At 35.6% G+C, this 16,487-nt stretch overlaps 1 protein-coding gene across 1 annotated transcript in view; it reads left to right on the top strand.

Annotated features, from left to right (window-relative positions):
- itga11a (integrin, alpha 11a) overlaps positions 1-16,487 on the top strand; it is a 59,394-nt gene that overhangs the window by 35,427 nt on the left and 7,480 nt on the right. The window contains exons 14-25 of the mRNA XM_041974619.1: positions 4,375-4,578; positions 5,624-5,754; positions 5,996-6,162; positions 7,287-7,426; positions 8,381-8,491; positions 8,648-8,733; positions 8,842-9,052; positions 9,193-9,291; positions 14,414-14,490; positions 14,740-14,823; positions 15,027-15,117; positions 15,216-15,329. Of these exons, the coding sequence (XP_041830553.1) occupies positions 4,375-4,578; positions 5,624-5,754; positions 5,996-6,162; positions 7,287-7,426; positions 8,381-8,491; positions 8,648-8,733; positions 8,842-9,052; positions 9,193-9,291; positions 14,414-14,490; positions 14,740-14,823; positions 15,027-15,117; positions 15,216-15,329 (1,515 nt within the window). The remainder of the gene's footprint in view (positions 1-4,374; positions 4,579-5,623; positions 5,755-5,995; positions 6,163-7,286; positions 7,427-8,380; positions 8,492-8,647; positions 8,734-8,841; positions 9,053-9,192; positions 9,292-14,413; positions 14,491-14,739; positions 14,824-15,026; positions 15,118-15,215; positions 15,330-16,487) is intronic.

Here is a 16,487-nt window from a genome sequence, read left to right as displayed (position 1 = left end):
CACTTACACAAAATTGGGTCAACACCTGTTCAAACTCAAGACTTTTCCAGTAATTTCAAACACACCCATGCAGAAGGGTCCAGTAACACACACCTAGCCAGACTCTGGTGCCACAGTTAACACACTGACATGCTACAGGCAGGCATTTGACACATGACCTCGTACAAATCAAGTGTCTAGATCAAGAGGACTTTGCAATGCCAGCATGCAGAGTTTATTAGTTGTGTGGAATTAGCTATTCTGCCCCTTTCTATGCCCATTTCCAGCAAGCCATTTAGAGGCGAGAACTACCTTAATAAAAGGAAATTTCCCAGAGTTCCAGGTCTGTCTCGCTTGTTGGAATAATGAATGTCCTCAGCTGTTTCAAATCCACTGTGCAGGCGTAGATGAGGTATTTAAATATGTGTTGTGCTCCAAACCACATCACAGGTGGCAGGCTTAGCTCAAAAACAAAACAGAACAAATTAGCCCTTAACAAAGTGTGTCATCAGACAAAAATGCCACATGCTTGGGGCAATAAATAATCATGATGAGGTTGATTCAGGTGTTCCTGGAGATGCTGTGCGCTTAGTGATCTTCTGGAAAAAGACTTAAATGCTTCTCTGTGGTCACGCTGAATATTTTACATTCACTCCAGGATTCTGTAGATTTAAGATGAACATATTTATGTTTCCTCTACACACATATGGTGCTACCACTTTTTAGCCAAACAGCTGCTCAGTCCAGGTAAAACGTTTTTATTTATATTCTCACAGCAGTAGATGCATAATTAATATCTGCTTTCTTTTTATGTTTGAAAGCATTTGAGCTTTATCCATTCAACATGTTAAAGTTACTTTCAAAACATTTGTAATGAATTCTTGCCAATTCCCTCCAGCTCCAGTTGTTTTCTTTTATTCTTTTTGTTTGTTTTTGTTTTTTCTTTCTTTTTTCACCCTTTTAAATTTAATGAAGCTCATTCAGATCACAGATGCCACCAGTTAACAGGAGCTGTCACACATTCACCTTAATTAGAAGATTAAACTACCTGTTTTCATTGTCCTCTTGCACAGCAAATATTATTTGAATTGCCCACAGATGTAATCACTGATAACCTTACATCAGTTTAAATCTGCTGAGTTATATTTACTGATGCACAAACATAATCATTCCATCCAAATTAGTAATTTTTTTTTCTTCTTAATCAGCCTGACTGAAGCAAAGTGGCATCAAAACAGGATGGTCATGGTAACACAGTGATTCTGGACTTTTCTTGTTTCTAAATTAGATTGCCCAGTATAATTTGATTAAGTCATCCAGTGCAGGCATGACACATGAGAAGCGGCAGCATCTATTGCATCTGTTCTTCTAATCTTGAAAAATTAGCTGTTTTTGTTGTTTTGTTTTTTTTCTTTTGAAGTATTTAATTTTAATGTAAATATAGCAACATGTCCAGGTTATTCCCTGCCTTTTTTCCGATAGCAGCTGGGACAGAATCCTAGCAATGAACATATATTACTGTATTTTTTCAGAAATTCTACTCGTGCAAATTTCATGTTAATACAACTTTATATTAACTTCATGCTCACACATTGTGTCCTCTGTCTCAGTTGAGGATCATTTTAGATAACAGGCTTGAAAGTAGATGCTTGATGCTTTGCCTGATCAAAGTGCAGGGCAAAAATATATAGGTGGAATGTAGTCTAAATGAATTATGAAAAATAAATTTGATAAAAACTATTTCAAAATAAGGATAAGTAAGAAGAAACAAATTATATATTCCAAAGCTTTCCCTGTCTTAAATCTGGCAGCCGATCAAAAGTTAAATTCTAGTTACTGTTGAACACATACAGAAGTTTCAGTTTTTTCACCTCTGGGCTACTGTAGACCACTCATGACCTGTTATTGCTTCCTCACAAACCATCTGTTTCACATTGAAACAGTTTAAATATTTTTTTCCTTTCTTTCTTTATCAACCTCCTTCTTCGTCACACATGCGCTTATCTGGTAGTAGAGAAGTAAAAGCCATCTTCCTAAATGGATTCCTTTTTGCATTTATTCAACTGAAAAAATAAGTGATCTCATGTTTCATCTGGCAGCCTTGAATTTTATTACTGTTGGATTTTTGATGCCAAGTGGAGCAGTGATATGCATGACTACTGATGGACTCTATGTTTCGCTCCATTTTGTTAGACTGTTGTCTGAAAAAGTTTCCAGAAGGTTAGTTGCTTTCAAAGACACGGATATCTTCCATCTGACTTAACACTCACTAAGAATAGAACTTCAAATAAATATACTAAGCTATAAGACATTCTTTAGTTCTTTCACTACTCAGAGGCAAAATTCCTCAGTCTTTTGTTGCCAGATGTTCAAACAGAAAGAATTAAAGAATTATGAGGAAAACACAAAGGTTGATCCAAACCTGATCTTCTGTTTGATTAGAACAAAGGCAACAAAACACCAAATCTTTTCCTGTATAAATTACAGCATGATTTATCATCTCAAGATGGTTTTGAGATAATTGTAACAACAAACTGAGCTGGATTTGGGGGCATAGAGGACAATAACATTCTGGGGCTTCTTAAGAATTGTGGAAATATGTGGAAGATTGTTTAACAAACAGATTAGCCTTTTTGCTGGGAAACTAAATAAAGCCAGAAGGCATTGATGTCTCCACTAAAAAGGACATAAACTGCAGCTGGACTTTCTTTGACCAACAAACAGCACATATGGTATTTTAAAAACGCATCCTTTTGGCATTTGCTTATGTTTTAAGTAAAACTTTTGTGCTGCCCTACTTGCATTGTGTGGGAATTTATACTATGTTAAACAACATAAGCATGTTGCAAAGCCTGTCTTTATGTTGTCCATGCATGTGCATATCACATGCTTTAAGTGTCTCTACGTTCAGGCACTTTGCGTAATGTGAACCTCTTAGAAGAATGAGTCAGTGTTTTTGGCTCATGCTAATAGTAGATTAACCACATTGGACTGATAATAGCTAAAGCTGCTAGTTACGTTCTGTTCTTGTAGCAGTCATGTTTTACAATGTGCTAAAAGAACAGTTTTCAACAACAAAATATTCAATGTAATAAACATTTATTGAAGTACATAATATTGATTATCTTATCAACAGTGGTGTATGTAAAGTGGCTGAGCATCCTAAACAATAGCTTAAGTTTCTTGGATTTCTTGGATACAAGAAAAATCAATAAGTGTAAGGAACTAAGCAATTTGCTTCACTAGAATATCTCCTAAGTACAGATTCTATAATATCAAACAGAGTCATGGGCATCCAAAGCTCACCGATGCACATGTGCTGGCCACTAGTACGGATTAGCAACTGTCACACTAGCTGCCAAAAGAAATGTTATATTAATTGATGGAGAGATAACAAGTGATGGTTTACCTTAACGTGTTTGGGCTGCAGAGCTGCATTGTGGTCAGAGACCTCATAATCCCTGTCTAGTGCCCAGTATAAACAACATGAAGGATAGAATTAGACTGTGGAGCTACTGATTCAGATTCAGATTAATATTAATAATCATAATATGTATTTTATTTATTTATTTATAATAGTATTTATGAAAAAAGTGGTCTAATTTTCTGACTACCTAGAAAAGAACATGTGTGCACCATGATGTGCAACCCTTTGGACCATGTTCTGCTGGAAAACTTTTGTGCTCATCCAGATGCTTCTTATGCTTGTACCATCCACCTAAGCATTGTTACAAATCACTTACATCTCTTCATGACAGCAGCGTTCTCTGATGGCAGCCGGGAACATCTTTAAGCAGGTTAAGGCAACCTGCCACACTGCAAAAAGTAATCCATTAAATTTTGTGGAACATGAAAGTGAGTCCAAGGTGTTGAGCTGCCTTATCAATTCCCATGATTCCAATCTGATCCAACATCTGAGGAATGTGCTTCATAAAAATGTCCAGTGCATGGAGGCTCCACTTCACAACCCACATGCCTTAAAAGATCTGTTGCTGACGTTGTGGTGCTGGTCTGAGCTTTGATGTTGTTGCTGATCAGACGCAATAGACCAAACTGCTAATGAATGGAAATAGCCCAAATAACAGGGATTAATTAAACTAGACAAAATAAGATTCAGAAGCATATTTGAAAAGGGCATAAGAAGGTCAGATGTAATATTGAACAGACTAAGATGCACACTGCTGCTTTCTTTAGACCTGACTGTCGTAATTGATCTACTACAAATAATAATGTTTATAAAGATGATAATAATAAACAGTCATAACTGATTCACACTGGACATTTACCATGAAATATTTATTAATATTTATAAATCACATTTTGAAAACAGCAAAAAGCAGTATATATTATATACAGCTAAAATCAAATATCTGTATTTTTCCCTTCATTCCTCAGAATCGTTTTGTCTTTGAAGGAGTGTTGGAAATCCATAATGGTGGCCAGAATGCTCGCTTTGGTTCATCCCTTGCTCCTGTCCCAGATCTGAATGGTGATGGGTTCAATGACTTGGTTGTTGGGGCACCTTTGGAAGATGACCACAAAGGAGCTATCTATGTTTTCTTTAGCCAGCACAACAGAATACTGCGAAAATATAAACAGGTAAGGTCTAAGCAAACAGTATAGTAACCAGACAATGCCTAGATATTTGTATGTTTTTGCATTATATATATGTAGATAGATAGATAGATAGATAGATAGATAGATAGATAGATAGATAGATAGATAGATAGATAGATAGATAGATAGATAGATAGATAGCTTTATAAAAAGTTGATAATCTGCACTAGCACTGTGCTTTTTACTACTGTTGAGATTCTGGAAAGTAATTTATAGTATGTTTCTTATTTGTCTATTCAGTTTCAATTCATTGCATTTGTATAATAAGCATTTTTTTATCTACAATTACACACCAGTAGGTGGTGCAAATGTGGGATTTACTGTCACATGACACTTAATGATATACAGGAGTTTAGGATTGGGGGATAAGAAGATTGGATCATTTGAGGACATATGTTCTATTTACTGAGGCACAGCCACACTAGAAGGGTCTTGGAGGACCAGACTAAAATTTAACATTTTTTTTTAATAGAAATCAGTGTTAAAATCCCAGATGGTGCTCACCTTATTTCACCTTGAGGCATTAGAAACAGAATGAAAAATATGAAAGAGGGACTAAAAAAGTATCTTCCAACAGCAGTGGTTAACAATTTAAGCCAATGATACGCTTCAGAAAGTGGTTTATATTATTGTTAAATATTGGATTCACTGTAAAATAAGATAAACATACAAAAACACACCAAGCAAAGCCTAAAAGATACAAAAACCTTTATTTTCTAAATTAACTTGATGTCATGAAGTCCTTGTTATGGCTAAATGTGATGACCACAGTATGTGGAAACAAAATATTGGATTTTTTTTTTTTATGCATTCTGGATTCTTGTCAAAATACATTTTTTTTTCTTTATATAATTCTTTTTTTAATTCTTTTTATATTTATATTTCATTTTTATTTACTTTTATATTTTCACCTCACACGCTTAGAATAACTATGATTGCTCTATTATCTTTTTTATACCTAACAGTGTAAACCGAGGTTGTGATGATTGCATACGGATACAGTCTGTCCTCTACTGTCTGTTTCCAGAGAATCGCAGCAGCAGATTTGGCTCCAGGTCTGCAGTACTTTGGCCGCAGCATTCATGGCACCATGGACATGAATGATGATGGTTTAGTGGACCTGGCAGTAGGTTCCCTTGGTGCTGCTGTTCTACTTTGGTTTGTATTTCACTCTGTAAATAAAACTGTTACTATAGTTATTACACAAGGTTAAACTCAATTAAATACATATCTTAAAAAAATTCACCCCATGTTAATTTTGTAATTAGTTCATTGTTAAATTTAAAGTATACAATGCTGGTAAACTTATGTGTTTGTATGTGAGTTGTGCTTTCGGAAAAACCCTTCATTTTCACAGTTCATGGGTTGGCTTCTTTCTCACGTCTTCATGCCCTTACAGGTCACAGAGTGTTGTCCGGATATATGCCACTGTCAACTTTGAGCCCAGCAAGATCAACATCTTTGTAAAAGACTGTCAGAGAGGTGGCAAAGACGTGACCTGCATGTCAGCCATTGTGTGTTTCAACATCACTGCCATGACAGCCATTCCTCCTGCACAGGACATCGGTAAGCCAGCAAAAATACTCATCCGCAGGTGAACCATCTCAGTGAAGTTTTCTAGTTTTTTACCCTGTTTTTTATATTAGTGAACAAGAGTATTTGATATAAATTTTAAAGCCTATGATATCTATAGAAAATAACAGGCCTTGAAAAAAGAAACTAAAGGTTTGGGTCAAATGCAGCTGTCCTCTTACAGCTGTGGTGCAGTGTAGTTAGATTTCAGTGTTCAGGTTGAATCATGACCAGTTTCAACTGAGAAAAACAGCAGTGAGATTATGATCTCGAGATAATATTAAAAGCTGTCGTGACAAAGTCCATCTTTATCAAATCTATTAGCTGTGCTCAAAAACAGAGTAAAGGAAGAATAGAGGGAGTTATCTTGTCTTCCATAGTTGGATACAGTGGGACACATTTATTTGATTTTCCTCTAGTTGTCGTGTCTGGTTTATAATGCATGGCAGATGTGCTGGTGTTTGTGAGATCCTTGTGGTCAGTTGCATAAAAAGTTTCTTTTTCTTTCTGTCACATTAGAATTTAGATTTATTTATGTAAATATCTGTTTACAATATTTCAGACCAGTGTTTTTACTGCATTTTTCATTCTTTACAGGAATTTTGGGTATCTTACTGATGAATGTAGCAGTGTAGACCTGAATGTTTTTAGCTGATTGTAATAGTTGTGCTTAGAATAGAAGAAAGCCAGTTTATCTCCCATCATTTCTCTGTATAGTGCATTAAGATTTCTCTAGATTTTTAATTCTCTGTTTGACCCCAAATACAACACATTCATAATTTTAGGCTTAGTACATTTGTCCCATGTCATGACAACACAAGGCAATAAATAGAAAATGTCTACAACAATGTGGTTTGGAAATGATTCATACTGAAGCCAGTTGGCTTGGTTTCTTGTATGTCTTGGTCACACATTTATATGTTCAGAGTCAAGCTCAGATCCTGTTTCTCTGCTGCAGTGTTGTCATGTATCAGAGATGTCTGTTGCCATTTTCCAATAAATCAGCATTCACTTAAGTAGGAACAGAAATACAGTCCTGGAAATTCTTTAAGGTAAAAGAAAACTTTCACAGTTTCAAAAGAAGGTTTAAATTCTTATTTCTGTTTGTGGCCCACCAGGGATCAAGTATAATATCTCCATTGTTGAGAGACGTTTCAGCCCTCGAGCCATATTGGATGACCTGAATATGCTGCAGCCTCAAAACCTGACTCTTCTTCCTGGACAAGAGACCTGCCAACACATTTACTTCCACGTCATGGTGAGGCTCACGAAGAGCAATGCAAATGCCACATAAAACCAAGCAGCCAGTGTTTACTAAAAACTCAAAATGTGAAAACTGACTTCAGCCTATTTCATTTTTTTAAATGTAAATTTCATACACTTTAGTTTACTTTTTGATCACCTAACCACCCAAAATTATCAGAGGTTATTACTCTGTATTTTGATGCTTCCTTCATTTTTCACTCATTGACTTTGTTTTCCGTTGCCATCTTTGAACTACATATAATATGTGAGCAAAAAAGGGTAAAAAGAAATGGTGGAAACTGGAAAAGCTTCAACTAATGTGCATTATGTTTGTATGCTTACTGGTGTTTCTGGTGTTACGTGATTGACATTCATTTGGGTGAATGGAAACAACTTTTTTTCCCCTCAGAGTTTTATTTCCATTTAGGACAGCTACTTCTTCTACTGAGTTATAACTATGAGCATTGTAGCCTTTGCCACCTCCCTTTGGCGATACTACACAGCCTATAATTTACTCACTTTGAACCAGTCAGTAGAAACATGTTTGACTCCTGTTTAATATCACTTTGGATTTGCTTCACTAGTGAACAGAAACCTTATTTTTACTTAAAACTGATAGCTGCTTGAGAAGGTGTAAATGGGGAACTTAATAGTGCACTCATTACCACAATGAAACAGTGCTTTTGCACCAGATTAATGATGTTTTTTATATAAATGTCCAATTCTGTGTCTAGGTTGATGTGCACGTCACGAAACTGAGAGATGCTGGTAACCCGTACTGATATAAATCCAGTGTTTTGACTGGATTTGTATCAGTCAAAAGACTGAAGAATTATGCATCTTGTACAGTAGTATAAACATTTAAAGTAAAGAATAAATCATTAAACAGTTAATTGGTTGTGAAGGATAAGATGCTATGTAAGAGGGAAATCCCTGACTGATCTTTGAACATGATGTCTCATATTAGGAGACCACAGACTATGCAAGGCCCATAGTGTTTGCTGTGCAAGTAGGGCTGCAAGATCCGGACCATGCACCTGTTCTGGATGAAAGCTGGCCCACTCTTGTGAAGACAGAGGTGAGGAAAACTCTGACAGCCCATCCTCCCACTAAGTTATTTAAACACACTTTCATAAATAATCATCAGATTCTGTTAAAGCACAAATTTAAAGGAAGAGATCTTTTGATTCTTTAATTAACAGAAAGCTTTTTTTTTTTTTTTTTTTTTTACTAGCTTCCCTTCTGGAATGGCTGTGATGAGGATGACCGCTGCATCCCTGACCTGTCGCTGCACAGTACAACCGACCTGATGACTCGAAAGTAGGTACTTGCATGTTCATCACAATACACACACACACAAAGCTGCAGACATGGTAACACAAACAATAAGTAAACTTTGCTTTATTTTCCTTCTTTACTGACTCCCAGTCAGTTCTGTGCCCATCCTGTGCAGTCTCGTGGTGTTTTCTGTCGCCACCAAAGTGAAGGAGGGTCTGTGGGATCTCTGCGGGTGCTTGAGGCAAACACAAGGAGGATGGTGGTGGATGTCAAACTGGAGAACAAAGGAGAGAATGCCTATAATGCTCTCCTTAATATCACTTACACATCAAACCTACGTTTCTCTAGCCTCATAGTCAAGGTACATTATATTCATTATTAAATTATTTATGTGGTTTTTGAAAATAAAGTTTCTTCAGTTGTATTAAAAATGTGCAATACTTTTTTTTAGCTTAAACTTTGAGCTGAGTTAAGTGTTGAAATGTTATATTTTCTATTCAGGATAATTCTGACATCAAAATTGAATGTTACATGGAGGACAAGTTGAAGAATGAGAAGATTTGCAACGTCAGCGCACCATTCATGAGAGCCAAAATGCAGGTGAGAAAAACACTGAAATATTGAAAACTTTTAAACAAACTCAAAACAGGTCTTTGGGTTTTCAGGTTTTACACATCTTGTTCTGTACAATTTCTCATTTTTTGTTCCTGGCATTTGGATACTTTTAAATAACAAATGTTGTGTATCTTAGGTGGAAGTTATTTCTGCATTTGTCTGACTGAAGAAAAAATCAGAATCCATGAAACAAGAATTTATATTGCAGTTTTCATTTCTGATTTCCACATAAGGAACAGTTCAGTTGCTTGCACCCCTCATCTAAATAAACATCTGCATGCAAGTTTAAAGCCAGTTTGTGCTGCTACTCAAGAGCAGGGTCACATTGGTTTGCAAAACATGTGCTGTAGGTTTTAGATGAGCATGACAGACTAGTAGTATATGGGAAAACCCTGAGGAGTCCTGTTTATATCTGAGATTATGTGTTGTCTTTAGTGTCATAGCAGAGTATAAAGTTTTAATATTAAACCTCATAACAAAAATAAGTGGAAAAGCATCTTATAAAAGCCTTTAATCTAATGTTTTCCTACAGTTAAATCAGATTTAAAACCCTTAGTTAAATGAAAAAACAGAAATCAGAATCCTTCTTTTAATATGTATACATAAGAGTTTCATCAGTGTTATTTACAGCTCTCTGAGTAGAAGATGTCCCTCACAAGAACATAAACACAAACAACTGTGTGTAGTTTTCCTGAGCATTCTCACACTCATTAATCTGAAACTTTTAAGTTTAAATTGTTATATAATTCAAACAGGAACACAGGATTTAAGCTCATTCTTTAAAGCAAAACTGTCCCAGCTTCTTTATGTTGTTTGGTTTCTGCTGGTATACAACAATCTTAGTCATGCCACAGATTCTTGGATGGATTCAGATCTGGGCTTTAACCAGGCTATTCCAACACATTTACATGTTTCCCCTTAAAACCACCTAAGTGTTCCTTTAGCATTAAGCGCATAGTCACTGTCCTGCTGCAAATTAACTGAAAAAGGTTTTCCTGAACGATTTACAAGTGTTTCACACCTTTCGTTATTTCCTCAGTTTTGACCAGTTTCCCAGTCCCTGCCAATGAAATACATTCCCACAGCATGATGCTGCCACCACCATGCAGCAATTTGCCAGTGGTGGTTTTGATGAGAGATGTGGAGGGTACAAGCGTACTCTACTGCATGCTACTTGCAATGCTGAAAGTTGTTTGTTTTTTCATTCAGTGTCCTCGTAGTATTACTGCGAGACAACATGTGTCATTGTTTCTTCAGCATAATTATTGCGTGAAAAAAGTGTTTCGGTAAGTGTACTACATTTTGTATGAATGGTGAACTGGTGTACTTATATAAATATATTATACTTGTATATATATGCATTTTTGAATAACATTGTTTAAAGTGTTCTGCTCTGGTGGACATGGTATTGAAAAAAGTGTTAAAGCTGTAAAAGCTCAACTGTAGAAGAATGAAGACACACACCCTGATCAGCTTTCCACTTTGTCAATGGTGCTTTGGTTTCAAGTTTTAGAGAGGTTTGATTTGACTTCCTTATCCAGTATCTAACTTATGAATGATACATGCAAACATATATCAATAACTAGGTTTATTTTGTTTAATATGACCTTGTAATGGGATAATGTTTCTCAAAAAAAAAAAATAATTGCATGATATTTACAATTATTTGTTATTATTTGATGAACGTGCTTCAGGCAATAAGAAAAGGACAGAAATTACTGGTGTTTCATTTGGATGAATAGAACAGAACAAATATTAAACATATAATAAATGCATTGAGTTTGACTCTCACTTACATTAGTTATACATAAATGAAGTACTTAAAAAAAACAATAACTTCTTAAATACACATAAATAATCACAAAACAAATTCTGTTCTTTCAGTTGAACATGTTCGGATTTAGTTAAAATAATGTATCAGAGTTAATTTATTTGTTTATAATAAGGCAGGGTCTCAGTTTAATTGGGTGGGTTGAACTAATTACTCAATATTTGTTGGATGAATCAGTATAGGTTTATGGCTTTATTAATTTTAGTCATGATGTTTCAATTAGATTTGTTTTCATTCCTTCATAACTAGCATGGCCAAATTACTGATTCATCTGGATGAAACTTTGTTTCAGAATAAGTAAAGAACATGTTGACCCAATCCTAATATACATTAATCAGACACAACAGAATAACTAAAATCTCAAAGAAAACAATAGAAAGTGCAGAAATATTTATTAAATATTTTTATGTCTTCTTAACAAAATGTTTTAAGTGTTAAATATAATTAAGAGGTCAATATCATCACCAGCAAAAAAAAATAGGGCAAGTGCAATGTCTTTGTCTTCTTTTTTACATTAAAGACATTTCCAAAGAACATCCCATTTATCTGTTAATTGAAGTTTTGAAAAGATAGAACTTAGCAACATGATGAAGAAGTAAAGTTCTCCCTGCTTCATCTCAGGTGAGACTCAGTTAAAAATCACTGACCTACATTTTTCTTCCATCTGTTTCTGATTATGACATGAAATTCTGCTTGTTTCTGAGCCTTTCCACAGGCTTGTAATGTCAGCAATATTTATTAGACTGCACTTTCCAGAGTATTTTAAGGCAGGACATTAAGTTTATTTTCAAGTGGGTGATGTTTGAATTAACTTTGAAAGGGATGACACTGATCGTACATCACTCAGTGCAATTAAAAGCAGTTACATTGCTTTTAAAAAACATACATAAGCCACATTTTCCATTGGTATCTTAACAACAGTATTGGTTTCTATCCTGATACAAAGTCTACAGGCAAAACATGGTTGCACAAAAAGAATGTACTGACATAGTTTGTGAAGTTTTTTAACCACGTCATTATTACAAGCAATTCTCATCTCCTAGGTAACAAAAATATCACCACATTTCTCTGACAACTCAACCAGGAAGACCCAGTCACCCTTAAAACGTCCCCGAGTGATTCATACCCACTAATTCAGCTTGAACAGCATCCAGAGCCACAAGGCGGATCTGCCCTGGTCCAGAGTCTTTTAAAAATGTGGCAAATGTTAAACAAGGGTGATTGTACACCAGGGCCACTGCCAAACCAGATCAGACCACTGTTTAGCTTGAGGAAAGTAGGAACTACAGAGCAAGCCCTTTAGAAGAAACAGCTACTACTCTTGTTTGACTTTTACAGTCGTTATTGTCTTCTGTAAAACATGTACTGCAAACTTCACTACTGCTGCAGCAGAATGAGGTCTAAAATATGCTGTCTACGTGTTGGCAACACAGTTGTTTGGTAAACACGTTTTCTACAAAGTTGCTCACAAAAATTGTTGTTGTGGAAAAATTGGGCATCATATGATTTGTCACAACCTCGTTCCCTCTGCCAGTATCAGACACTTACAGAAAAAATGAAAAATATGAGGTGCAAGAAGACAGTGATTTTTTTTTTTTTTAAATAAGGGTTCAGCTTCAGTTGAAAGACATTTAAAAGCACTGCACAGATATTCCAAGTTTCATAGATAACATAGAGGTGAGGCAGCCATTAACTTTGCTATCATGGTGTCAACCTTGAAGAAATTCAGAACAAGAAAAGACATGAACATAATAAATTTGAATTTACATGTATGAAGTGATATTTAAAACTATGTTCAATAAATAGTAAACAATACTAAAATTACTTACAACTGCAATAAAATTATATAATGTATAAAATTATACACATACTTTTATTTAAATTTATTTAAATAATTATTTAAATATTATATATATATATATATATATTTTTTTTTATTATTAATATATATTACATAGAAGTATCTATCTTATTTTTATTTGTAATAAAATAATTTTTTTAAATATAGTCACATATTTGCACCTACATAATAAACCAAATGCAACACAGAATGCATGTTTAACTTATGTATCATATTTGTTACATATAGTTTGTGCACTCTGCACCTAAATTACCAAAGCATTTCTTTAAATGACTCCTTAAGGACAGGTAATCATCAGAGGACATTAATAAAGTCAGTTAGTGGCAGAAGACATTGATACAGTTGTAGATAACACTGACTGGGGACAAATGTGTTCATGAGTTTTGTGGAAGCATCAAGAGATAAGAGAATGCTAATTACCATGATTAGCTTTTTGACGGCTGACAACCATTGTGGTTTAGGAAGGCAGCCAGGCTGCACAACCCAGAGGAGGAAGAGGATCTGAATTTCTAAGTACAGCTATGCTGGCGTACAAATGTCTCCTAGCCACAGTAAAAATCTTCCAAATCTATACCAATAGCATGCATGAGCGTGTCTTACACTATTGTCTGTTTCATTTTTTTTCTAGTGTTACTTATAACATTTGATGAAACTAGATTAACAGCTAAAAAAAATCCTTTTTTTGGATGTATCTGTAGCTTGTCATGGATGAGTCCATCTCTACGGAGGAGGGAAGCTTTAGTGACCTTGTTTTGCATTTCTCTGTGGTCAGAGAGGATCCATCAGGATTTCATTATGGCATGGAGGACTGTAAACAATGCTCAGCTCTGCTGCCAATCAAACTTTAGACACGGGTTCTCCTTCTGTTTTTGTTTAGAATTCCTCCATCATATTCCATTTATTTACACACCCATTGCTCCTCAGTTTCTCAGTCTCTTTATAGCTGCTTTTTTTGTGTTTTGCCTTGAATCTGATTCCTTCCGGCAGCTCTGTGTGTGTGTGTGTGTGTGTGTGTGTGTGTGTGTGTGTGTGTGTGTGTGTGTGTGTGTGTGTGTGTGTGTGTGTGTGTGTGTGTGTGTGTGTAGTCAGCATTGTCCTCTACTTAGGGGAATTTCCCTGGCTCTCTTTAAGGAACACCGACTGTGTAATCAGCTGCCTGAGGTCACATCTTGGAAATTGCAGCAGTTTATTACAGCCTTTATTCCTTAATCCATAATGCAGGGCCTTTCCTGCTGGACAGGGCATATACAGCAGCATATGGAGTCAGCATGCATTTCTGACTGGTGCTTTTAGTTTTATTATTCCAAAAAAAGTTAAATATATTGTACCAAATGTACTACATTCGTGATTTATGTTTCTATTTTTTTTTTTTTTTTTTTTTTTTTAATCTAATCTTAATTTCTTCCTCTGTTTAGGTGTCATTTCGTCTAGAGTTTGAGTTCAGTCGTACCAACTTCCTAGATCACCTCAGAGTTATCCTGGAGGCCAGCAGGTGTGCAAATCTAAATCTAAAAATTTACAATTGCATTTTAAAACTCCTGATATTTAAATGCATCATCTCTTTGCCTTTAGAAATGCCTGTTTTGTATGTACTTTGCTTCTTTTGCTGAACTAAGACATCCCAAAAAATGACATTCATGACATTATGAATAAATCATGTGGTGAGAATAAAACAAGCTAAAAAGCTGCAATCTTAAGGTTAAATGTTTCATTTAGGTGAAAATGTTTCCTCTCTCAACAGTGATGGGGAGGAAATAAGCACAGCTGATAATTTCAACAATATCTATTACTCACTGAAATATGAGGGCGACCTTCTCTTCACGAGGTTTGTTGTAATTTTGGATTCTTTCCAAAAGGTAAAGAGTTTGTTTTGGATGCAGTAAACTTGGAGCATAGTGAATAAAATCAAGAGGGGAATAAATCCCAGAAACTGAACATGGAACGTGGACTTTGTTAGGATGTTCTTGAAATCAATTATGTGCTCATTTTCTTGTTTGTTTTGTTTATATTTGATATTTTCTTCAAAAGGCATTCAAATCCTACTCGGTATGAGATCAAATCAGAGCTGTCACTGGAGGAGCCTGGCATTATCGGCCCTCCTTTCAACTTTACTTTCCAGGTGAGAGCCAGTGTTATCACTTCTATGTCTTTAATTTACCGTACGGGAAAAACACTGTCTGGAAACCATTTACCCAATTACCTCATGTGGTCTCTCAGATCCAGAACCTTGGATACTTTCCAGTAAGGGATCTGCAGCTGAACATTGAGATCCCAGAAATGACGAAAAATGGAAACCAGCTCTTGCAGATATCTGATTTCCATATTGACCAGGTGAGAGCAGAGCCTCATTGTTAGTCTTGTGAGTCAAAATTAAAACAATGTAGCTTTTTAAAATATGCTGGTTCTTTTTTTTTTTTTTTTTTTTTTTTTGTATAAAGGAAAATGTGAATTTAACGATGAAACAGACTCCTGCTTAGTTCAATATACACAGGAGACTGACTGTTTTTCTACATTTGACTGTCTTGTTTCAAAACCACAAACAGGTACTAGGCATTCATTTGATGACTACATAGAGGACATATATCTTGTAAAAGGGCTGAAGCTGCATATCTTAGACAAATGTTAATAACAGATAGATGATTCATCAGGCACCATGTGAAAAGATATTTTTGATATGGTATTATATAACTGCTTAGCTCAAGTACTTGGGTATTACAAAAATCACACAGATGACAGTTTTTATATATACATATCAGTATGTTTTTGTTTGTGATGAAATCAAATCTGGCAAGAACTGAGGTGCTAAGTTCCTCAATTCAGCTAAATGGTTACTTCTATCACTCTTTCTAATCTGACATGTTTCTGGTCAATGTATTCTCATTACCTGTTCATAGGATATCATACAAAAAGTTGTATGTCTGTCAATTCACCACTAATATCCATCCAACCATCTATTTTCTTTTGCTTATCTGGAGTTGGGTCACTGGAGCTGCAGCCAAAACAGGGAAGCCTAGACTTTTCCTTTCCCCTACTACTTCTTCCAGTTTGTCCGGGGGGGGATCCCGAGGCGTTCCCATGCCAGCCAAGAAATTACTCCCTCTAGCATGTCCTGGGTCTTCCCTGAGGCGTCCTCCCAGTGAGACGCTTCTGGAACACCTCACCAAGGAAATGTCCTGGAGGCATCCTAACCAGATGTCAACACTCCCCCCATGATAAAGTACATTGTACTAGCTTTACAGTCCTAATCAGTGAAACATGTTATGCTACATTGGCTTTTACTTGAAAGTCTTCATGCATAAGCTGTAATTTAAGTTACTGAGACTAACAGTTCTGCTATAATTAATGTAATTCTAGTTTGGCTTCATTAGGTATATGATGTACGTAACAGATATATCCCTGTAACCCTATATTCTGAGCTTGTTCCAAAACCCATAAGAACTACAATCATGGCATTAATTTGTTTTCAGCTGCATGGCGCTGCTATGAGGA

The sequence above is a fragment of the Melanotaenia boesemani genome, chromosome 1 (assembly GCF_017639745.1).
Source record: "Melanotaenia boesemani isolate fMelBoe1 chromosome 1, fMelBoe1.pri, whole genome shotgun sequence".
Taxonomy (NCBI): domain Eukaryota; kingdom Metazoa; phylum Chordata; class Actinopteri; order Atheriniformes; family Melanotaeniidae; genus Melanotaenia; species Melanotaenia boesemani.
This window is presented reverse-complemented; position numbering and strand designations above follow the sequence as displayed.